General features: G+C 37.8%; 2 protein-coding genes across 4 annotated transcripts in view; both read right to left on the reverse strand.

Annotated features, from left to right (window-relative positions):
* Window positions 1-15,819: 15,819 nt before the first annotated feature.
* LOC104236609 (uncharacterized) lies at window positions 15,820-16,685 on the reverse strand. The gene has a single exon (XM_009790567.2). It carries the CDS (start codon window positions 16,572-16,574, stop codon window positions 16,023-16,025), a length of 552 nt encoding a protein of 183 aa, XP_009788869.1. The 5' UTR covers window positions 16,575-16,685; the 3' UTR covers window positions 15,820-16,022.
* Window positions 16,686-17,708: 1,023 nt separating this feature from the next.
* Window positions 17,709-25,924, reverse strand: part of LOC104236608 (protein transport protein SEC24 C-like) — a 28,329-nt gene continuing 20,113 nt past the window's right edge. For all 3 annotated transcript variants that reach the window (XM_070174325.1, XM_070174326.1, XM_009790566.2), the window contains 12 exons: window positions 25,287-25,358; window positions 25,085-25,168; window positions 24,795-24,914; window positions 24,610-24,678; window positions 23,466-23,543; window positions 22,864-23,002; window positions 21,754-21,918; window positions 19,632-19,777; window positions 19,301-19,480; window positions 18,700-18,788; window positions 18,494-18,525; window positions 17,709-18,044 (listed from right to left, as the gene is read on the reverse strand). In XM_070174325.1, the coding sequence (XP_070030426.1) occupies window positions 17,938-18,044; window positions 18,494-18,525; window positions 18,700-18,788; window positions 19,301-19,480; window positions 19,632-19,777; window positions 21,754-21,918; window positions 22,864-23,002; window positions 23,466-23,543; window positions 24,610-24,678; window positions 24,795-24,914; window positions 25,085-25,168; window positions 25,287-25,358 (1,281 nt within the window). In that variant the 3' untranslated portion in view covers window positions 17,709-17,937. The remainder of the gene's footprint in view (window positions 18,045-18,493; window positions 18,526-18,699; window positions 18,789-19,300; window positions 19,481-19,631; window positions 19,778-21,753; window positions 21,919-22,863; window positions 23,003-23,465; window positions 23,544-24,609; window positions 24,679-24,794; window positions 24,915-25,084; window positions 25,169-25,286; window positions 25,359-25,924) is intronic.

A 25,924-nucleotide genomic window follows, 5' to 3' on the forward strand; every position in this document is an offset into this window, starting at 1 on the left:
AGTGCAAACTGATAGAATATGAGCCAAGGCCTCCTAAAGACCCGAAATCACAATGGGCACAGCTGGTGCTTGAGCTGGTGCTGCTAGAGTGTCCACAACTGGGACCTGATCCTGAATTGGGGCGGCTAGTGGATCTATAGCTGTTGCCCTAGCTATTTGCGGGCCACACCTCTGCCCCTACTGCGACCACGACCACATCCTTGGCCTCTAGTGGCCATAACTGGTGGTACTGGTGGTCGTCAATCCTGACCGGTAGCGCATGTCCTCACTATCTGTGACAGAATAGAATATCAGAAGTTTAGTACTCAGATTAACAAATTCGCACGACAAGAATTTCAAGAATATAAAGTTTTTCCTAAAGGTTCTGTAGCCTCTCGAGGATAAATACAGACGACTCCGTACCAATCCGCAAGACTCTACTAAACCTGCTCATGACTCTAAGACCTATGTAACCTAGGCTCTGATACTAACTTGTCAAGACCCTAAACGCAGACCCGGTCGTGATGGCGCCTCTCATGAAGACAAGGCCAACCGACACTTTCCCAATTCAGTTTTAAGCAATTAAATAATAAGAATTATATCTAAAATGTAATAAATAATTCCAACGCAAGCAATGAACATTACAGTTTGGGGAAATAAAACCCAACACAACCCGATACTGGGGTGTCACCAGTCATGAGCACTATCAATACACCACAAGTCTGAAATGTCAACCAAGCTACTACAGAAAAACTGAGAAGAAGAAAGAAATGAGATAAAGGGGGGGAGGCACGAGGCTGCGAACATCGAGCAGCTACCTCATGGACTCCGAAATCTGCCGGGAGCTCTCAACCCTTGCAAGTAGGATCAGCAACACCTGAATCTGCACACGGGGTACAGGGAGTAAAGTGAATACTACAACTCAGTGAGTAATAATCATAAATAAAGACCGAGATGTAAGAAATCATGTAAGGCATATTACAGGCTATAATGAAGCAGTAAAAGCCAGTAAAAAAAGAAAATAAGGAAAACAGTGAAAATATGCAAAAATCACTTTAGTTCAGTTTAAACTTTAAAAAATGCTTTTTAACAATTAAGCTAGTAAATGACAGGCAATTGGAAAGATAAACACATAAAGGATCGCCCCTCAGGCACAGTGTCACAAATCCGCCCCTCGGGCAATAGCTCAGAAAGAATACCAGCCCCTCGGACTATATCTCACATCACAATGGGTACCCGCACTCACTGGGGGTGTGCAGCCTCCTAGAGGGGCCCCTTATGGCCCAAGTGCAATATCAAGCCATATCGTGGTGTCATCACTAGGCTCTCGGCCTCATATTCACAAGCCACCTCACGGTATACATATCTTAGGCCCTCGGCCTCATAATCATAATCAGTGTTTCCTCACAACATAGGCCCTCGGCTCACTCTGTCAGAATCTCACAGCCCCTCGGGCAATAGTAAAACATAATGCTCAGCCCAAAATATCATATAAGTGTTAAAGCATAGTAAACATGGCTAAGTTATGAAAAACAGTAGAATATAGCATGTCTGAGTTCAAGTATAAAGTCAAACAGTGAGGAAATATCAATAAAAATCCCCTAAGGGTTCAAATTGTTGGAACGAGGCCCAAATATGGCATTTAGCCCAAAACATGATGATAGCAAATAGTTTCCAGTCAAATACGTAGTGAAATAGTCATTCGGAATGGACTAAGTCACAATATCCAACAGTGCACGACCCCACGGACGTCATCTAGCGTGTGCGTCACCTCATTATAGTATAACGATGTGCAAACCTGGGGTTTCATACCCTCGGGACAATATTTACAATCATTACTCACCTCAATCCGGTCCAAACTCTATCCCGCGACGCCTTTGCCCCTCGAATCGACCTTCACTCATGTCGAATCTATCCAAAATCAGAATCACGACGTCAAAATATGCTACGGGAACGAAGCCCAAACGAAAATAATCAATTTACAACAAAAATCCCAAAATTACCATAACCCGAACCCCGGACCACGTCTCTGAATTCAATAAAATTTACATCAATAGTTTTCTTATCTCCCCACAAGTTCATACATATCAAAAGTACCAAAATTCGACCACAAATGGTCCCTCAAATCCTCAAGTCTAGGTCTCCAATACCAATCCCTAGTTTCCCTAATTTTTAACCCTTAAATTCCATTAATTATAGTTCTAATCCGTGAAATAATACCATAGGAATGAGTTTTAGGTCCAAAATCCTTACCTCAATGAAGTCCCTTTGAAATCCTTCTTCAAAATCGTCCAAAAAGCTCCAAAGTCGTCTTAGAAATGGTGGAATAGCTCAAAAATCGCGAAGGAAACAATTTATACCTTCTGGCCCATGGATTTTGCATCTGCGACAAAAATCCCGCTTCTGCGGTACCGCATTTGCGGTCCTTGAAACGCTTCTGCGGTTTTCACTTAAACCACTAAATTCCGCATCTGCGATGCACAAGCCGCACATGCACCATCGCAGGGGCGGTTTAACAATCGCTTCTGCGGTCACAACCTTCCTAGCTCATTTCCGCTTCTGCGGTCCCTTTTATTGCATCTGCGGCATCACACCTACGGTCCCCAATCCGCAGGTGCGGAAACACCAGAAGCAGAAAATCTGCAGCTCCTCCAAACTCCCAAACTCTCCGTCAACCATCCGAAATCACCCTGAGGTCCCCGGAACCTCAACCAAAAGCACAAACATATCCCATAACCTTATTCAAAATCATACAAATCTTCAAAACACCTCAAATAACATTGAATCAACCAAAACACATCGGATTCAAGCCTAAGTTTTCAAAAATCTTCCGAATTGCGCTTTTGATCAAAAATGCAAACAAACTACGTCTGAATGACCTGAAATTTTGCACACACATCCCAAATGACCTAATGGAACTACTGCAACTCTCGAAATGCCATTCTGACCCCTATATCAAAATCTCACCTATCAACCGGAAAATGCCAAAAATTCAATTTTGCTAATTCAAGCCTAAATCTACTCCGAACCTCCAAAACTCATTACGCTCCTAAGTCCCAAATCACCTCCCAAAGCTATTCAAACCATCAGAACTCACATCCAAGCCCTCTAACACATTAGTCAATATCCAATTGATTTTTCCAACTTAAGCTTCCTCAAAAGAGACTAAGTGTCTCAAACTTTACCAAATCTTTTCCGAACCCAAGCCAACCAACCCGATCACATATAGAATTGATAGACAATGCAATAAGAAGTAGAAATGGGGAAAATAGAGCGGTAACTCATGAGACAACTGGTTGGGTCGTCATAGCAGGTACGGAGAGCAGAAGCGGCCATAGGGTCGCAGATGCGGATCTAGGTGAGTTGAGGTGATTGCACAGGTGTGAAGGAAAATTCTGCACCTGCGATCTCGCAGATATGGAGGTTGGTCGCAGAAGCGGAAATGGGCTTGGAGTGGTTTGTACGTTGAAGCGGATGGCTTTGCGCAAAAGTGCACCCGCAAGAGCAGGATTTTGGACCGCAGAAGCGGTTGGTCGTTCCTTAAGTGACCTCCGCATATGCGAATTTTAAACTGCAAAAGAGGTACTGCAGAAATGGACTTTTGGATCATAGAAGTAGGATCTCTAGGCTGTGTTTAAATTCGAAGGGTTCCGAGGTTTTAATCATTTTTGGACATTTCAAGCTCGGGCTTAGGCGATTTTTGAGAGGAATTTTGAAGGGTTTCTTGAGGTAAGTCACTTGTGACCATTTTTATTCAATAATCTTATTTCCCCATTGAATTTCTCAACTAGTTTGTGTGTTTTGAGGTGGAATTTTGGGAGTTTGAGGCTAGGGATTTGGGTGACGATTCAGTGTCAGAATTTGGTAAATTTGGTATGGTTGGAATCGTGGTTGAATGGATTTTGAGATTTTGTGACTTTTATCGGATTCCGAGACGTGGTCCTGAGGGTCGATTTGGAATTGAGTTTTTGACTTTTGATTAAGAACTTAGCATTTTCATATAGAATTGATTCCTATAACTTGCGTTGATTGTATCGAATTGTTTGCGGATAGATTTGAGGCATTCAAAGGCCATTTCGCGAGGTAGGGGCTTGTTGGAGTAGGGATTTGCACAGTTTGAGGTAACACTTCTAAACTTAGTTCTGAGGGTATAAAATCCAAAATTGCGTGCTATGTGATTGATATTGAGGTGACGCACATGTTAGGTGACGGGCATGTGAGCGTGAACCGTAGTAATTATGATTTAGTCAATTCCATGGAACTGCTTAGCCATCATATCTGAACAGTTTTACGCTACTCTATATGTTAGAGCACTTGAGCTATAATTCATGCTAGAAATTATGTTTATGTTATATGTTGGTACTATTGGGACCCATAGTGGTCATTCTTTGTTGTTGAACTATTTACTTAATTGCAATTATGTACTCAGTCATATTCATCATTTCGTATCATATCGTAGTATTTGTTATCGTATACGGTCACATCTCACATTGATTAAGGCTGCTTAGCATGAGTGTTGTGAGCCCGAGGGACTGGAGAGATTAATGATTGAGTGAGACTGAGGGCCTATTGTGAGTGATATTTATGGGTGCATTATTAATTCATGCCAGGATTGGCTTATTATAGCGCTTGGGATGGATCTGCCCCTTCGGGTATGCACATCCACATTGAGTGCAGTTTCTATTGATTTACTTGCATTGTGCTGGATCTGCCCTGGATTTATTACAAGCGGGATGGATCTGCCCTGGATATATTTGCATTTAGGCTAGATACATTGTGTTGAATTATTTTTTGTACTGTTAATATTGTATGTGGGCTGTAATATTCGAACTCGTCACTACTTTCAGTCTAAAGGATAGATTTGTTACTCATTGAGTTGGTTGTACTCACGCTGCACTCTGCACTTCGTGTGCAAATACAGATGTTTTTGGTTACGGCGGTTGCTGATTCTCAGAGTTCAGTCATTCGGAGATTATAAAGGTAGTTGCCCTGGCGCCCACAAACCTTGAATCTCCTCCCCTATCCCTCGGTTTTGCTTGTTCAGTTTCAGTTTCTTAGACAGTGTTTCAGAATTTGTATATGTACAGATGTTCATGTACTCAGTGACCTGATTTTGGGAAAACTTATGTATCGAGTTGTGACGGTTTATCCGGTGTTTATGAAATCTCTTACTTATTTAAAACATGTTATGGTATATTTTATATTTTAAAGGGTTGGAAGTGTCTGAGTTGTCGGCTTGCCTAGTACCATGATAGGCGCCATCATGACAAGTTGAGTTTTGGATCGTGATAAGTGTAATATTTACACCATCAGAATATTTATAAGAATTTAGAAGTACAACTCTAAAATAAGCATTAATTAGATGATAGTAAAAAACATATTTATAATTAGATTAAACTACATTGATTGTGTATATAACTTAAATTCTACCTTTTTACTTAATGTTGACCAATATTCACTAATTTTGTAACTATATTTGGTAAACCTATTTAAACAGACAGAGTAATTATGAACTCCTACTGTTTCCTTTGAGGGTGATGAGTGAATTAATATCATTAGTTCAGAAATGACAGATTCTTTGGAGCATAAAGTGTGGCTAAGAATTATACACATATCCATAAGCAACTCTAACGTAGTTGGCTTTTTTTTATTCAACAAAAATCTTTATATTGCACTCTATTTTTAATAGATCTCATGCTTTCCAAATGGTCTATATTATTGGATGTGTGAACAAAGTCCCATATTGTAACAATTCGATTTTGAGCATTTGCACTTTGCTCGATAGTTTGGGGGAACGAGTACCTCCGTATGATGTATTAGGACTTGTGTGCAAAATTTGAGTTCATTTCGAGTTGATTTGATATATTTCGGCGCGAGTTTTTGGAAGTCGAAAGTTCAAAAGCTCATTAAGTTTGATTTAAGGAGTGATTCGTCCTTTTGATGTTGTTATGCGTGAATTAAGGCCTCGAGTAGGCCCGTATTATATTATGGTACTTGTTGGTATGTTCGGATGGGGTCCCGAGGGGCCCTAGTGAGTTTCGGATAAGTTTGGGTTGTATTGCGCTCGCTTTTCTTATGTTTCGACATTGTTTCTTCAAGCATAAATGGTACCACATTAAACAAATGAGCTTCGATCTCTGTTTTGATTGAAACAATAGATCTATATCGTAATTATGGAGCCATAACAAAAGGAATCGTAGAATTTAGACATCGTATGAGAATTTTATGGTCATTTTACTAAGAATTTGGTTGCTAGATTTTTCAGATTAATTACAAAATTGACACTGGCTACGTATTTAAAAATCTGCACTATTTCGAAATATTGAAACCAACATATCTCCTTCATTATAAGGTCAAATGGAGTGATTAAAAAGCCTAACTTGAATGAAATTTCACAAGGAATCCATTGGAGACATCACAAATGAGTTTCTTGATTGTTGGGCACACAAAATGAGGCAGAAAAGATGGACAAAAATACTTAATATCAAAGGTTTGTTCATTTGATCATATTTTGAGTTGGGGAGATCGGATATGGATAATTTTTGGAGGCAATTTTCACCATATAGATTGGGGTAAGTGTTCTATACTCAATTTTGGTTATATTTCATGAATCCATCTTTGTTTTGGGCATTTGATTGATGATTTCAAAGTGAAACTTGGGGGTTTTGTCTAAAATTTCATAAAATGAATTTTTGAGTTTTGAACAACGATTTGGAGTCGGATTTGAAAGAAACTAGTATGGTTGGACTCATAATTTAATGGGTTATCGGATTTTGTGAGTTTTGTCGGGTTTCGAGGTGTAGGCCTGGATTTGTCTTTTTAGTTGATTTTGGCATTTTGATTAAAGATTCAACCTTTATCAATTGAGTTTGTTTCCTTTGGCATTATTTGATGTATTTGAGTTTCCTTTGACTAGTTTCGAGCCATTTGGAGGTTGGTACGTGCAGGATAACATTTTTGGAGCATCGTTTGGCTTGCTGGGTATTGGATTTGGCTTGTTCGAGGTAAGTAACACTTCTAAACTTGGTGCTGAGTATATGAAACCCCAAATTACGTGTTATGTATGTGGTGTTGAGGTGACGCACATGCTAGGCGACGGGCGTGTAGAAGTGCACCGTGTGAATTGTGACTCCATTATTCCTGTGGTACTGTGTAGTTACCTAATTTTCTGTAACCATGAAATTTTTACGCACTAGAGCTATTGAGCTGTGATCTATGTTAGAAACCATGTCTAGGCTTCACACTTATTCTGTTAGGACCCATAATGTCATATTGATGTTGAATTACTTGTTTAAATTGTTATTTCACACTCAGTCAAGTTCATTCATTTCATATCATATCTCAGTCTCTGTTGCTATTTATTGACACATCATATTATTATTTTGGGCTAATTTCATAGTATTGTGAGCCTGAGAGACTAGAGAGATTGATGACTGAGTGAGGCTGAAGGCCTGGGTGTGAGTGATTTTGTGGGATCGGGCTGCACGCCGCAACATGTTATATTGATTTATGTCTGGACCTGGCTTATTATGGAGTTTGGGCTGAAGGAGCCCCTTCGGAGTCTGTACACACCCCTAGTGAGTGCGGTTGATTTATGTTGAGGGATGGGTCTTCCTTGGACATGGATCTTGACCGAATCATTTATATTTGGGGATGGATCTTCCCAGGGCTGGATTGGCCTTATATAGTACTAGTGACTGACTGTCAGTTGCGATGTATATATTCGGGATGGATCTTCCCTGGGCTGGATTGACCATATACAATACTTAGTGACTGAGCATGTCGAGTGGTTGAGCATGATGAGTATAAAGTGTGAGACAGTGAGGTTGAGTACTCTGAGAGTGTGAGTACATGAGTTCATCTCTGAGATACATTGCATTTGATATGCACACTTGACATACAGGCATATAAATGCATTTTTCTCATGTTGTACGGTATCACGTCATTCATGACTTCTCACACATATTGACGTATAGGCATATAGATGTATTTTACTCTTGCTATCTGGAAAACGAAACATCTTATTTATTGTTGAAAGAATTTTTGAGAAAATCACAGTTTTCAAACTTACTTATATTTTTGGCGATTTGGGTAAAAGATTTGGGTTTTCACTAATATACTTGAAAAATAAACCTATTTTCTGGAACTGCGAACGAGCTGAGCAATTTATCTTTGAGTTACTACTTTTATTACTTTCATTATATTGTTATGAATTGTTGTTGGCTATTGGTGTTGGACTCGGACCTTTGTTCTAGCTCATCAATACTTTCAACCTAAGGTTAGATTTGTTACTTATTGAGTACATGGGGTCGGTTGTACTTATACTATACTTCTGCACCTTGCGTGCAGAGGTTGGCTACTGACGTTGTTGTGATCGACGAGAGCTGGATTTGAAGATGTACCTGCATTCCGGTTATAGCTGCCTCTTGTTCATGGTAGCTCTAGACTTATGAAAAATCTATTTATGTATTATTCGGACAGATTATATATTTTTATTTCACACTAGCGTTGTAAATTCTTATCTTAGAAGCTCATAATTTGTACTACCAGCCCTTGGAAAATGTATAAGATTCAGATATTTTCTTTACTTATTTGTCTTATTAAATTTCATTAGAATTGAATATATAGTTGTTAATTGTCTTACCTAGCGGGTGGGGTTAGGCGTCATCACGACTAGTTGGATTTTAGGTCGTGACACATATGAAAAGTAGAAAAAAGAAGAAATTATTTATATGGAGTTAGATACTCTTAATGGTATGAGGTCTTGGGAAAAACCGTACAGACTTGTCCAAAATGGATAATATCTCACTATATTAAGAGTATAACGATGGCAAAATGATGGTTTTGGGTCCGGTTTAGTATTTTCCCCCCTCAATGGGCTAGTTTAATACTTTTACCCGTAGCTTCAAAATGCATACACATCATATGAGTTGGATACTTTTAATAGTATGAGGCAATTTGGAAAAAAATGTAGAGATTAGTCCAAAGCGAATAATATCATACCGTGTTAAATATCTTTGGGTTAGTTTAAGGAGTTTAAGCCCAACACTCATCTGATTTCTTTTGAATATCCCACAGCCAACTACTAGCGTGCATGTACATATATGATTGTACGTTGTTGTGTGCATGAACGTACGTACCATATATGCAAGTTGCAAAAGGCTTATCTTTCAAATAGCTTATGCATCTTAATTTTAGCATTCTTTTACACACTCGATTTCGTCAAATTATTCTTTTCTTAACTTGGTCCTTAACCGTTGGCTTTTTGTTGGAATTATTGTCCAAGAATCATGTATACTTCTCTTAAATTATTTTGTTTTTCAATGATTAATATAAGCTAGGCCTCAAGGGGCATGCATCTTTCACTATTAACTAACGGTTTTGTCAATGTTTATTGTTGCTCCCAAACGCACACCCAAGTATACGTGATCGTAAAGGTAATAAAATGATAAATCGAGTGTCGGACCCACATAAACTTGTATTAACTACCCACTAATTTCACCACGATTGTTACTCAGTCAAGTCAATCAGAGTTTAAAAGTGTGACTATACTAAGCATTAGATGTAACAACTAACTAGTTAAACAAGCAGAACATAGTCGTTGTGTATTCAGTAGAGATGAATATTCTAGGGTTGTGATAGATTCACCAATCCTATTATATTCTAATTAACTCTCTCTTTCATACAATTCGCTAATGGTTGCTAATTAATCGAGTAATTACCCTTGTAGCAATCTCCCGAATTACTACTCGCCTATTCAAAACAGATTGACACTTATATTCTTATGAAACCAATTTATTAAGAACACATCAAGATTACGATATTCAATTGATCATGGTCACTAGGTATATTCCTATCCTAACCACAAATCCGCCCCCACTCAGAGTTAAGATCATGCCCTCTTTAATTCTTCTCTAGTCTAGATGTAGCTTTCCCAAGCATATCATAAATAGTAAATAGAACCTAACTGTTGGCTAGACAATTAAGCAATTAATTACAGAATTGAAGAAATAACAATATATTAGAGAATTATAATCAAGGTCAAGTCAACTTCAAACAACAATATTTATGGCTAAATTACAAACCTAGAACTTATAGGTTTTAGCCATTGATGATAAAGTCAAACAATTTCAAAGTCATGTTGAATAGTTGAAAATACTAAGAAAGATGAAGAAATATTAAGAATCCTTGTTTCCGAGTGTTCCTTGTTTGTATTTTCCACTCAAAGTGGTGTCTCCCAATCCAAAATAGGTTTTGGCATGACCCGAATTTCCCACCGTCAGGATCGTGATGGCATCTAACTTTTAGGATGCTAGGTAAGCCATAAGATAAAGATCTAATACGCTAACCGTTATCCAAAACAGTAAATAACAATAGTTTAAACCAAAATAAAGTAAGGAAGTGCGGAAATTTGTAACAATCTAAATTCTAATACACACTACCCAAAATCTGGTGTCACAATCCACAAACTTCTATGAGTTACTACAAATACTGGTTTAAAGAAAATACATCTTTTCTCGAAATAAAAGAAAACAGGAAAACTAAGATAGATGGAAGAGGACTCCAGGGTTTGCGAACGCCTGCAAATCTACCTTGGGTCTCCTGATGGACTGAAGGCAGCAACCCAATACTAATTAATGAGGTCCAGTACCGAAATCTACATAGAAATTGTAGAGTGTAGTATTAGTACAACCGACCCCATGTACTAGTAAGCGCCTAACCTAACCTCGACGAAGTAGTGACGAGGCTAGGACACGATAATAACATGAATCCGTATAGTTAAATCATAAACGAGAAAATAACAACAATGGAAATTTAGGAGATAATAACGGTATGTTGTGGGGGATATCAAATCCTGAAAATAGTACATTAAAGAAACATAGTAAATATCATGCTTTACACCAACGAAAGTAACAACATAGAAAACAAGTGCACGGCATAACCCTTCGTGCTTTTACTATCATTCTCACCATAAGAAACAGTAGAAACTGCACTGCATCACCCTTCGTGCATTAACTCTCTCATAACATGGCACGACATCACCCTTTGTGCTTTAACTTTCTCATAGTATGGTATGACATCACCTTTCGTGCATTATCACTCATATAATATGGCACGACATCACCCTTCGTGCATTATCACTCTCTCACAAAACATAGCACGGCGTCACCCTTCATGCTTTACACTCTTCCTCACCCAAACAACAGAACAATATCAAACTGGAAAGGGTATTGTCAATAACCAACCTCGTTTCAATATTTAATTTTACAATATAAATCTCAACTTGAGTCAATACTCAACCAATATATAATTCCAGGAAACATGATAAGATTTGTTTGACATGAAGAATAACCAGTTTAAGCATGAACAGTACGAATAAAGAATACAATAGTCACAAGTATAAGACTCACTCGCATGCTACGACTCGACGTCAACGTATAGGTACTCGTCACCTCACCTATACGTCGTACTCAACAACCAAACACAAAGCAGATAAGGCAACAATACCTAATATCTCAAGCTAAGGTTAACCACAACACTTACCTCGATTCTACGGCCAAAATCAAGCCTCAATCACCGCTTTTCTTCTAGATTCCACCTCCGAACCACTCGTATCTAGTCATAGTTAAATTAATAACATCAATTATTGCTAAAGAAATCAATTCCCATACATAATTATAGGTTTCCTAATATTTTTCCCAAAAAGTCAAAAATTGACCCCCGATCTCCTTGGTCAAAACTCAAAGTTCGGGCCAAAACCTGATTACCCATTCACCTCGAGCCCGAATATACAATTGGTTTTGGAATCTGACCCTAATTTGAGGTCTAAATCACCAAATTTTGAAATTTCTAAGTTCTACCTAAAAACACTCAATTCCACCATGAAAAAACCCTAAATTCTAGGATGAAATCTTGTAAAAAGATGTAATATATTGAAAGAAATGAGTTAGAAATTATTTACCTATGATTTGGGGAAGAATTAGCCTCTTGGAAGATCGCCTCTTGAAGTTTAGGTTTTGAAAATTTGGGAAATGAATCAAAATCCCGTCTAAGTCCAAAACTTATCAGCTACAGATGTCGTAGCTGCGATGCTCGCAAATGCGAGAAAGGCATCGCAAATGCGAACTTGTCGCATTTCTGCTGCTATCGCAAATGCGTTCATTTGGTCGCAAATGCGAAGGTCCCTCCCCCAGACTCACTTCGCAAATGCGAAGGGCTATTCGCATTTGCGAACATGGGCTGGCCCAGCTTCTCTTCGCATTTGCGATGAGAAGCTTGCAAATGCGACCTCATCCATAGTCGCAAATGCGAACCTTGACCTTGCATATGCGAGGTTTGAGGCCTGCAAAAAGTTCAGCTATACTAGTAATAATTTCTAAGTTCCAAATCATTCTGTAGCATATCCGAAACTCACCCAAGCCCTCGGGGATCCAAACCAAACATGCACACAAGTATTACAACATCATGTGAACTTGCTCGTGCGATCAAATCGCCAAAATAACATCTAAAACTACAGATTTAACATCAAAATACATGAAATATTTAAGAACACTTAAAATTCCTATTTTCACAACCGGACGTCCGAATCACGTCAAATCAGTCCTGTTTCTCACCAAATTTCACATACATGACGTAAATATTATATTAACAATGTAACGGGCTCCGAAATAAAAATATGGGCCCGATACCAACAAGATCAAATATTATTCAATTTCTTTAAATCCTTAGATTTTCAATTTAATAATTTTTTTAACAAAAATTTTGTTACTCGGGCTAGGGACCTCGGAATTCGATTTCGGGCATATGCCCAAGTCCCATATTTTACTACGGACCCCCCGGGACCATCAAAACATGGGTCTGGGTCCGTTCACTCAAAATATTGACCGAAGTCAACTAAAATCACTTTTAAAGGAAAAACTTATTATTTTCTCAAATTTTCACATAAAGGCTTTCCGGAAATGCGCTCGGACTGCACACGCAAATCAAAGAGAAGTAAGATGAGGTTTTGAAGGCCTTGGAACCCCGAATTGGGTTCTAAAATACGAGATGACCTTTTGGGTCATCACAGGTTTAAACTTGTTTTTATACGAATTGGGGCATCTTGGGTCGATATAACCTTGTTTCGGGTGAGGTAGGACACTTTCCCAGCACCTAGCGCCCAGGGTAGCGTAGGCTGCTGGGAATTTTGGTGCTTCTGGATATTTACACAGAGTTCGGGATTCGAGGTACCTAGCAAGATCGAAACAGTAATGATCGAAGTCGAACGGGACAGTCATTGAACAAGACCGAAGATAGCATAATAACGAAAAGGCGAGATACCCATGACTGGTTGGAGATTATGGCGAAAATCTCGGAACAAATCAAATCAAGGGCGGTTGTTTAGCTAATCACGGGATTTATATCTGTAATTAGAATTGTACCATAGATAGGATTCCTCTACTATATAAAGAGTGTTCTAATCATTTTGTAAACTACTTCACACTCATGCATATCAAAGAAATATATCACATTTTATTCCTTGCAGGCTTTGTTGTTCAGTTCATACTTTCATTAACTTGTTCAGTTGGTTCGAGGGCAGTTATCTCGAGGGTCATAACTGTTCATCATATTGGTTTGCTTTATTCTACTGTAATTTCTATAATTGGTTCTTATATTTATCATTTTGTGTCAAGTGAAATTACATATCCTTAAAACCACTTATAAGTTTAATTGTTATTCTATTTTAAGGGTAAATAGTTTGGCGCCTACCGTGGAGCTAAGGATAATAGTGATTGCCTGGCGCAATTTTCGTAACACACATAATGTTATGCTTGTTCTTTGAAGTTTCTTTGATTCCAGGATCAATATATCAATCTCTCAAGTAACACCCACACACACAAATAATGGCCTTGGTCCACGGCGAGAACGATAACATTACCGCCCCAGGGAACGGGGTACCTCCAGTCAACCCCGATGGAGCTCCGACCGTGGATCCAATCGATGTCAGTTCTCACATTGGCATTAATGGAAATTTGAGCGTCGATCCTGAAAATAGAGTCCGTAGGGATGCTCGAACAGCCTATTAGAAAGCACAAGGCGGTGAAGAAGGCGGGATTAGCCTTCGAATGATATTCGAAATATTGCAGGCCTAGCAAGGCGCGATAGCGCAACTCCAAAATCAGAACCGCACACCGAGCAGGATCGAGGTTGATCCATCACAAGAAATTGTTCATAGAGCCGAATCGGTGGCGAAGAGATCGAATGGAGCAAAATCGGAGATCAATCCTGCTATCGTAAAAATGCTCGAGGAACTTACATACGAAGCGAATCGAGACAAGGGAAAAGAAGATCGAAGAAAATGATAAGAAAGTGAAGACTTATAACTCTAGGGTCGATCAAATCCTGGGGGCACCACCAGTATTGAAAGGACTTGATTCCAAAAAGTTTGTCCAAAAGCCTTTCCCCCCAAGTGCAGCTCCGAAGCCAATCCCAAAGAATTTTTGTATGCCCGAGATTTCGAAGTATAACGGCAGAACGGATCCAAATGAACACGTCACCTCATATACATGCACCATCAAGGGAAATGACTTGGAAGATAATGAGATCGAATTCGTGTTGCTTAAGAAATTCGGGGAGACTCTATCGAAGGGTGCTATGATATGGTACCATAACTTACCACCTAACTCTATTGATTCATTTGCTATGCTTGTATGCTTTCGTGAAGGCACATGCTCGAGCCATTAAGGTCGCTACCAGAAAGTCGGACCTCTTCAAGGTAAGATAGAAAGACAACGAAGTGGCTTAGACAAATCTTTTTTGTCGATAAGCCAATCAATTGAATATTGATTAATACGTAATCGATCGAACACTACTTGAAAACGGCTCTTCTGCTCCGAAACGGACTGTTCCAAATGTTCCTGGAAAATTCTTGCTCCTATTGGACCATTTATGCATCTCTCGGTTCATGGATCTCTCGGTTCGAGAAATCAAAATAAGAGGCTCGAACCATTTCTTCTGACTCTTTTTCAAATTCGATAAATATTGGTTGATCGTATATTTCATTATAGTATGATTTAGAGTATCCTTTCCTATTTGATCCTTTTGAATTCCATATTCGAAGTTGCGATCGGATCTATTCATTAAAAAGAATCGATTCAATACATTTCTTATATTGAATTTGAATCAGATTTCGGATAAATCTATATTGAGTGACTGCCACCATTATGTTGTTGCTAGCAATACCACTATTTTCGGTTTCGGATCTTCCAAATCATTCCCGCAGGAGATCCGGACCCATTTTGGTTTTGTCTCTATTACTCTCACTCTCCTTGTGTCTGCTATATAACGTTCAATAAAATTCCAATAAACCTTTTTCTTTCCTTTTTTGTCTTAGAAGTATGAATTAACACATTAGGTGTTCATTTTCTTTACTAATTCATTTTCTTTGTACCATATTACTCAACATGCTCAGTAGATTTGTTATGTCTTTTGAGCATAAAGGTGTTCGCTATAAAAAGAACTTTTTTTACTTTCTTTCCAAATAATCTTGTAGTATTCCCTTCTCAATAGGTAACACATCCAGGGGCGGATTTAGGAGGGCGCAAGGGGGTTCACCCGAACCCCCTTCGACGAAAAAATACGCTGTATATATAAGGCAAAATCTGTTTTTTACCTCTATATATTAAGTTTTGAACCCCCTTAACACAATCCAAAAGTGTAGTTTAGTGGTCAAGGGGGTTCAAAATCTACATAAGGTCATGAGTTCAATTCCCACTAGATATAATTTTTTTTTTGAACCCCCTTCGTAGAGATCCTGCCTCCGCCACTGAACACATCATATTAATAATTAAAAATATCAGCTTATAAAACTAGTACCAAATGTTCCATAACTTCAATTTCCTCATTAGTACATATCTTTATATGAACCTTCCATGACAATACAAACGAAGGTCCTATCAAGTTACAACAACAAATCAAATAAATGAATGAATTAACTAATAAGAAGAAAGAAATTAAACATATACTACTAGTAGTTGACATTTGCAAAAATAACCATTTTTTACTTAGACTTGAAAAGGCTGCCAATGCTTGATGTTTTCCTCATCTTGAACCCTAGAGCTACTCTTCATTGCAACATTTCCACTGCCTTCAACATAAGCATAGTATTTCAAGAAAAATGCAAGAGTCAGAACTACCCATTCAAGGCAAAAGATGAGTGCACATAATCCACCAGCCAATCTCAAAATCATCACAGCATCTTCTTCTCTCACATAAGACTTCAAATTCCCAAGAAAATCCCCCGTTTTCGTGAAAATCAACACGAAAACAGAACCTTGAAATATTGCAGTTAGAACAGTGGATACCATGTGAGCTCCATATGATTTTCCAGCACCTGAGGTAGCTGATACGGTGGCGCAGCCAAAGACAGCGCCACCAATAGTGAGAATATGGAGAAGGATGAAGAAGAACCCGCAAAGGGATGGGATTAATCGGAGCGAAAGAGTCAAGAAAATGCAGCTAGAAGCTGCACCAAGAAGAATGTAGTTAACAAAGAGAAAGATTTTGTGAGTTCGGTGATGGGAATCAGTTGAATCTGAGTAATTGTTGAATCCCATTTCCTTTTCTTGGTTTTTTTCTGAAAAATTGGATTTTTGATGATTCCTTGGGAGATTTTGGCTAGTGGGGTTTTGATATTTGATGCAGAGAAGTGAAGTGAGGAGAATACAGAGAAGTATTTTGTATATATAGAGTGGGTTTTTGAGAGTACGAGGAGGTTTTAACGGTCATATTTGAAATCTGAGGCTGGTGGGAATAAGACCGTTGGGAAAAGGGAAAATATACAAAATTGTTGGCGGTGTAACGGCTATTGACTATGTAGGATCCATATGTCCTTACTTTTATATTTTTCCCCTTTTTGTTTTTTCTTTTTACTTAGGGCAGCAGGTGATTTGGGAAATGTGTTTTTGCATCAGATTAAAAAATATAAAAAAAGGTGTCTTGTGACACAATTTTTTTATCATTTAATTGTGGCTAATTCATGGTATGTGTTATCATTTCATTTGTGACTCTTAATAACAGGTGTCTTTTACACAACTTTATCATCTAATCATGATTAGAAGGGGAGTCTTGGTGTAACTGGTAAAGTTACTGCCATGAGATCAAGTTATGGGTTCAAGCCATGGAAACAGCCTCTTGAGAAATGCAGGATAAGACTGCGTACAATAGACCCTTGTGGACCGACCCTTCCCCCGACACCGCGCATAGCAAGAGCTTAATGCATTGGACTGTCCATTTTTTTTTCATCTAATCATGATTAATTCATATGTATCATCTCTTTCACTTGTGACTCATGGTTATTTCACATGGTTTGTTGCGAGATGCAAATTATTTTTTATTTTTTTTTAAAACATCAACTAGTAGCATAAACTTCTAAAGTTTGTTTTTAAATTATTATTATGCATAAGTATCAAAATTGATATATCATTATTGCAAGAATGCAGTGCGCATGATGCTATATTTTCTGAATCTCTACCAACGTTATTCTCAGTATCATTAGTTTTTGATACACCTCTTCATTTAGTCATTTGAACAACAAACAGACAAAATTTGCTCTAGAAGTAATTCCTAATACTTCAATCAACAAAACTTGTTATGCACTTTGACATTACATAGCACGTCAAGTATACTAAGTAGAATCACTATCTGTGGGTAACAAGTACCGGTGCAATAATCAAGGTATGCACAGGCTGAAAAATGAAAACGTGAAACCCTGCTTTTTGTCATTCTTTTTCAAATGTGCTCTACAATGTTTTAGTGAAAACCTCTGACTTCTAAACTATGCTGCTATCCTACAAAATATCACGAATGTGACCATTTCTGTAATGCAGGTAAAACCAATTATCTGCTTCTTCATCAACTTGAACTCTTCTGTACCCCATTCTCTATAGTCAAAATTTATGAACAAAAAAGGATGTTTTCTCATGCCATTTTGCTTTTAATTTGCCCATGGATATGTACCAGAAAGTCTACATATGCAAGCCCAAGTGATGTCTTGTCTTCTACCATGTTGGAGAAAAACAACATACCTGAATAGAGATTTTCCAAACATAAGAAAACAATTGGAGATGACCAAAGATGAATAACACAATCAACAAAATATATCAAACACAATACTTTGAGCTTCCTGCATTCCGTACCAATCTGACATATGTAAAAGTCTGTTGGTAAAAATGAGTTTACGGAAATGCAGTTTAAGCAGTGCCTTTTTAACCCTGATGGCTAAGTAACATAAAATAAAATCTAGGTTTGAGAATATCTGGAGGCTAATTCATCATTGTATGATCTCATATGATGTATCTGTGCATCCAAGGGTAAGACGGTGCAAAATTGACTTGAAAAGGGACGAAAATCTATGTAGATCATCCACATGATATGGTCATTCCACCGAATTCCCCTTCTTTCAGACCTATCCTAAACCTCATTTTAACTGGAGGCGCTGTGAGAGAGGATAAATATGGGTTAATGTATTACAAACCTGATGAATCTCCTTTTCTGCATATTTTTAAGCTGGCAAGATCAAATAAAAAACACATCAGAAATATGGCAAACGAAGTGATAACATAGACTAATCACGTGAATGCCCGCTCTGATTTACAAGTAATCAAAATTTAAATAACAAACCATCTCCTAAAATAACAGAAGTGAAAAAAGTGCATGCACGCAGAAAACGAAACATCATACCGGAGGTAGTTACGCCTTTGGCTTCTAATATCATTAATGATATCATTGAGCTTCTTAGAGAGTGGATTGTCATACTGCTGCAGAACAAACTACAGAAAAAACAGAGGCAATGTGTCAGATTTGATAGACAGATAATCGCTTTTATTACATTTAGGTAATCACTTTGGTCCACCAAGGGAGAAAAGTTTGCTGTTTTTGATCCATACAACAACAACGAGCTTAATGCATTATGAGGAAAATAAGTTACGAGAACAAGTACAGACACTCAGCTGCTATCCATCTCGGACCTATGGAGGAGAAACCAACTAGACCAGCCTTCCTTTCTAGATGCAAACAGTTATGGCATGGAATTGCGCAAAATCAAACACTCAAATTGGGAGAGGTTTCGGCTGCATGACTTCATCCTTCAATTTCCATAACCAACGGAACATGCCAAACATATATAGTAGTATAGTACATATAGTTTGACTGGCATTAACTAAGAAAATACATATTTAATGTACCTTTCGCAGGCTCCTATATTAAAATGATAATACATAGTTTACCTCAACATTAATTTACGATAATGTTACATCTTAACAGGGAAGGTATGTCAAATTACCTGTGCAGGAACTTCTTCAACAGATAAAATGCCCAGAAGTTGACGCATAACACCAGGATCTGCAGAGTTTCCAACATAAATTAAACAGTCCTCGCCATTCTCCAGAAGATAGATACCGTTGTCACTAATCTGTTCATTGGAAAGTGGAATAGGAGGAGGAATAATAGATTCCTCGCCCTCCTGCAAGTCCAGAGAACAAAGCGAGATGTTAGAAATGAAAACGGAAAATAAATCTTGAATGAATCAAGAATGAATCAACAGTGAAAACTTGTGGAAAAGCAAAAAAGCAAAGGAAATACATACGGTCCATAAATACAAGAATAATCCATACCTCTATATTGTATTTATGAATGGCTATCAATCTAGGGTGTACCCAAGAGATAGCCAATGGAACAGACAGTGGGGAAACATAATTAATCCAGAAGGACCTATTATCAATCAGTCCATCAGTTCGCAATCCAGTGCTTTTAACCAGAGCTGAATATCAGGAGGATTTGTGTGAGTAGATTCATTTAATATTATCATACTTCTTTCGAGAATGTCTTTGCAGCAGTAAAGGTAACCATGCTCAACAGCTCAAGATGTAACAAAACATAAAAAAGTATGTACAAGCTAAATGTGCATAATGATAAAACAAGATAACTCTTCACTGTGTCCAACTAAAAGTAATCATTACCTTTGTCAGTTGCCACCATTAACATTAGCTATAACTACAATACGTGCTACTTGCACCTCAAGTGACCTACTTTCATTTTATCCTCAATATGTGCTACTTGCACCTTCTAGTAAATGTGCTCATTTCTAATCTTGCATTTGTATGATCGAATATTTATCTTAGCATCTGCACATCTACGTGGATTTTAACGGCCCATCATTGATTCCCACATAAAATTTTTAGTCTTGTAACTATCCTATAGAACTTACCTTTCATTTGAAAAGAATCCTCCTACCACATAATACTCCGGTAGCACTTATTCATTTCAAACATCCGAACTTGATTCCATGTGTTGTTTTTTGACCTATCATTCAATTCTCCCGGAATGAGCCTAAATATATCTGAATTGTTTGCATTTAGGCACAAAAATCCACATAATCTCACTTTAACTTCATTCTTCATATGCCGAGTGAACTTGATTGCATATAATCCAAATAAGTAGAAGTAAGATTGAATATATATAACGCAAGAAGTAAGATTGAATATATATAACGCAAGTTCACTCGGCATATGAAGAATGAAGTTATAACGAGATTATTTAGTGGATACACTTTTTTGGAAGATATTTGGTTCATTGGATTAAGAATGGGATATGCCGAGCATAATATAAAATATGTGTTTGGTTTTATAACAAAAAAACTTGGATATAATTTCATTTCCAATTTTACCCTTGACTAAAGAAATTTGGAAGAAGAGCTTTTGAGAAGGGAACTTTTGTTATTTGGTTGTTTATCTTGGGATTGGCTATCCCGAGTTATTATCCTCCATTGAATGTGGTATAAAAATAATACAAAATTGAGTTATAACAAATCTTGTGATTGCTTACCGAAAACAAAAATTCAATCAAACACGGGATTAAATAGTCCCACATTTTATTCTGAGATTGTTATCCCTTATCCCATGAACCAAACGACCCCTTACTCTATAGCGTGCTTCTCCATAATTCAAACTTTTGGTTGACACCCTCGTTGGTCATCAATTAACACAATATCGTCACCAAATGACACCATAAAATTTCACCTTGTACTATGTTGGTTAGCTCATCCATAACTAAGCTAAACAAGTATGGGCTCAATTACGATCCCTGTTGTAAACCCGCGGTTATGGAAAAATCATGTGTATCTCCTACTACTGTTCTCACGGTAGTGATAGCTCCTACATACATGTCTTTTATAACATTTATATTTAATATGAATTCCCTTATTCTCCAACACCCATTATACAATCTTTCTTGGTACTCTATCATATGCTTTTTCGCCAGGTCAATGAACACTCTGTGTAGATCTTTCTTCCTCTCACAATAAATTTCCATCAATCTTCTTAGCGACAAGAAGATAGTTTCCTTTGTACATCTACCGAGCATAAAATCAAACTGATTCTCAGCCACTCTTGTAGTATACTTAGTACGCTCTATCACTATTTCCTAGAGTTCCGTCATATGACTCATAAGTTTAATACGATAGTTTGCACAACTTTGAATATCTCCTTTGTTTTTAATATACTAAGAGAAATAACAAAGAGAACTAATCGCTCCTCCGATTTGAATAGCAGTAAATGAAAACTAAGGTGGAATAGAAAAGGAGGATCATGTGGAATATCAGCTTTTGCTTATACTAATAGACAATAAAAACAGCAAACTTCAGAAGAGTGTTAATTGATAATTGACTATATGGATAAACCGACTCCATCAAATCATTGGAAAATGAAAGGCCTGGCTAAAAAGCAATGCAAGACATACCTAGTGTGTAAAGAGGAAGAATTTTAAGTGCCTCGGGAAGAACAAGATGTGATGAGGAAGAGACAGTGGCACAAAATTTACGATAAGAGTGTAGAATGTTGATGCAATGGTTTGTCACATGCTCTCGGATTTGTGGAAGAGGAGCTGTTGCAACTTCACTGGCCACTGCATGGGAGAAAAAAAGCATCTGCATGATTAGATTTAAACGAAAAAGAAGCAGAGAGTAAAGAAGAATTTCATGCAATTAAAGCATTAGGCTATAGTGAGTAGGTTAACTTTAATACAGAAAAGTGAGGGTAGGGGGAGGCACATGTGATGCTCATAAATAACTGGCGTTCTCCATGAATATCTAATATAGTCACTACTTTCCTTAAGAAAACAATTATTCTAACACGCCACCAGATTGTCATAGGATGCTCCACCGAATTAAATTACTGATCTACAATTCTAAATTAAGTGCAGATTTGTCAATCTTGTTTATCATATTACCAATCAAAGAAGAACACAAGCAAATATCAAACAAAAGAAGCAAGAAGCCAAAGTCACAGAATGAAAACACGGAAAACATCAGGTTTCTGCTTATCCAAACAATATCAACATATCTCTTTTTTCTTTGTTTCCTTTAGTCTCTGAGTATTTTGTTCAGCATGGATTTCCCAAAAGCACCCCCACCCCCACCCTACCCCTACCTTTTCAAAAAAGAGGTAACAGCCATAACCATTCAAAACAGGGAACAAGAATCAACAAAGAAAGCACCATAGTAGAAATCATGATACCAAATTTGCACCTAAGGCCAAACATATGATTCAGTTGACTGGGAAAGGTTTCAATGGATAATCTTTAAAAATTTCCGGACGTGCATAGCAAACACAGGTTAACCTACCTTTTGGCAGTAGATAAAGACATTAATTTTGGGAGAACCCTGGTGTGAAAAAATTTCTTGCACTAAGTACGGAAAAGGTGGAGGACCGCATGAACATGCACAAAGGCCTTTAATGTATAGGTAGATGCACAACCAGCCTTCTTTCACAAAAGGGAAAAGATAGATTTAGAAGAAAAGAGGAAATTGTACTTAAGAAAAACGTGTGCTTTGTGACATAGTATCATTACCTTGCTTCAAGATGCAAGTAAATTGGGTATCCAAGTCAGCTGATAGAAACAGATTACCCAACACAGTGGTGCAAGGCAGAGATAAAGTAGAAACCCTGATTCTTCTTTGGCCATAGATGGTGGTGTAAAGGAGAGCACACTGGAGACATGGGAAAAAAACAATTGTAAATGGCCATCAAACTGTATCTGGGAAAAGGGGCAAGAAAGTGGGGATGGGGAATAGGAGACTACGAACAGAGCAATATAAGATAGACCAACCACCCTTTGTTAAGAAAAATGAACCTTGAATCTAACTTAACCCCAAAAGCTAACTCAAGATGTGAGGGTGTCTAGGACCAAATAAAGAAACTACAATTCATTCCTTCAACCAATGTAGGAGACTCTAGCAACCCCCCCCCCCCCACACACACACACCCAGGTCTAGATATCTGGAGCATGAATAATAACATATGGAGCCCAACACCAGGTAACACAACAACAAGGATGGGTCCAACTCTAATACCAAGTTAAGAAAATGGACTTTAGAACTAACTCAGCCCCAAAAGTAGCTCAAGAAATGAGGACTGTCCAATGCATTGTAGAAGACAGAGCACCAATTTTACCTGAAAAGAACATTCAGAACCATCCTGCAATTTGTCATCGTGCTTTAATGTTACCATTATAGTTTTGTCACAGTCAATCTGCACAGTAGAAATTTTTAAGGTATGAACACATTAAATTAAGAAATCAGTCACACAAGCTTGCAATAGTAATTGACGAAGGAACATATAAGCTATGCGCACCCAAAAGAAAAGGCAAAACTGCAAGCTGTTAAACTATAGTATAAAAATAAGCAGCAGAAAAAGGAGGTTTTCAGTATTTCTACTTTTTCTATAGAAAAACTCATACTGTTGAAATTATGACCTGAATAGAGCCTAATGAACATATTTCATACAGCCAGCCCCGACTGATTTGAAATTGATGAGAAGTCAATGCAAGTTATTAATATGTAGAATACGGTTGAGGTCCTTCCTTAGTCTATTAGAACCTAATAACATAACGGCCCATAAAGAAAAGTCTAGAGGTTTATTTTTGGGTGATAAACAAGATAAAAGCGGGATACTGGTATTACTTATGAGCCTATACAAGATATAGTAAAGTTGTAATGAGGAAAAAGCGTGCAATATGACTTTGAAAATTACTTCTTCGAAATTTTAATGTTACAAGCCCATTTTAAAACCTATTATAGCCAACCCTTCCGTCACCCATTTACCAATAAATAAATAAAGTTGTAAGCACTATGAGCATTATTCCCAATATCTGCAAAACAGTTTTCAGTATGAAATGACACGCAGAAGACTGTTAAGATCTGCACTTAGGAATACCACAAGAATACAGATTTATCAGCCTCTTTGTGTCTCCCCTCCAACCCCCCACCCCAAAGAAAAACAAAGACTATCAAATGCTAGCTGGGTGAGAGAGTTGGTAGAACCTCACTGAGTAAATCAGGCAGGGAAGGAACAGTAGAATCGCCATAAAATATAATTACAGATAGTGGCTCATGTTTGTACTCAGAATCAGGTATTGTCAAATGCTTATGGAAGTCCGGACGAGCTCAAAAGACCTGGTAAACTAATTTAATCCTTTTTTCATGTGTCTACTTTATTTATCATTGTCCAACCATGCCAATTGTTTTTCGCCTTTTTCTCAGAAAGTGCATAAAAGTCTTTCCAGGAGAAAGGAGGTAGAGAAAGAGAGAAAACAAACCGCAGGTAGATCAACATCTGTTGGAATTCGTCTAGAATAATTTCCAAAGTATTCGTGAACTTGAAGACCCTGCAAAAGAAACAAATCCAGCATGAATGTTGCACTTCTGTAGTCATTAATGCATTATGTTGACACATATCTTCTAGGGAGGAGCACAGATGAATAGAGAAAACAGGGAAGAATACCTGACTGCATCTTACACGCATTACAGCCTCAAACCCGTGGGGCCTAGTAATGTTCCATCGAAGATCATTGTAGAGCTTGGCAGTATCAGAAATAGCAGAGAAAGGGAAATAGTAGTACACCTGAAATAAGTGGAAAATTTAAGGTCCAAAACAAGACATAACAAAAAAATTAAGGAGCATGAGATGAAAAGTCATCGAGAACATACATATGTCAACTATTAGAAATGTTTATCGTGTTAAGAACCTTCTGGAGAAGGACAACGCAGGATTGTATGTAACTTAAAACTTACATTCCCTCCAGTAGTTCTAGGAAAGACGCATATGGAGGCAATGTCCACATATGATTGTGTTGTAAGAAACAAATCAACACAGACCTGTAGGAGTTGAGATCTAATCAATCAATGGGGGTAGGCAAATGAATTAAGAAGATCTAACTGCATTCAAAAATTCTAGTACTGGAGAAGTGTTCCGAGGCAGAAGGTGAAAGCTCACCTGATACTCAGCAAACTCGACAGCCATAGTCTTCAAGGTTTTGTCTGCCGGTTGGAGTAATTTATGAGCCTCCTGAAATTCCATTTATATGCAAAAGTCTTCTGGATAAATGCTGGTTTAATGTGATTGAGAAGTCTACTAACTACTGTGACAACAAATACACTATTTGATTTTGAGAAGGGATAGTTCCAACGTGCTGTCGAAAAAAGGAATCATGCAACTTTTGAGCTATCATACATCAATGTCATACACAGCAAAGTGAATAAGAGTCAGTTCCACAGAAGTCTAGGTAAGTGGAAATAAAAATCATTATTTGTCTAATAGTTGCCAGGTGGGCACATGAATCTTGGTCTATCATTTTTCTCCCTCCCAGTAACTGATTACCTTGTCCACACACAAACTACCAAATACCTCTTATTACTCAATCATTTTCTATGCGTAAGTGGCATCCTCAGTCCATGAACAATTACTCCATCCTAAATAAGCAAAACAGGATGAAACTAGTTTGTATCAATCGAACCTGCAGCAAAATAACTATCTAAAGAAAATAAAAATCAGGCCCTCCATGTTAGAGAGCACACTTTTAAATTACTTAATTATATTATGTCTTAACACCTCCTAACATGCGGGCCTACTTC

This window comes from Nicotiana sylvestris, chromosome 5, assembly GCF_000393655.2.
Source record: "Nicotiana sylvestris chromosome 5, ASM39365v2, whole genome shotgun sequence".
NCBI lineage: Eukaryota > Viridiplantae > Streptophyta > Magnoliopsida > Solanales > Solanaceae > Nicotiana > Nicotiana sylvestris.

Excerpts from the sequence above, each read along its gene's own strand:
- LOC104236609 (XM_009790567.2), bottom strand. The coding sequence starts at position 16,574 with ATGGGATTCAACAATTACTCAGATTCAACTGATTCCCATCACCGAACT.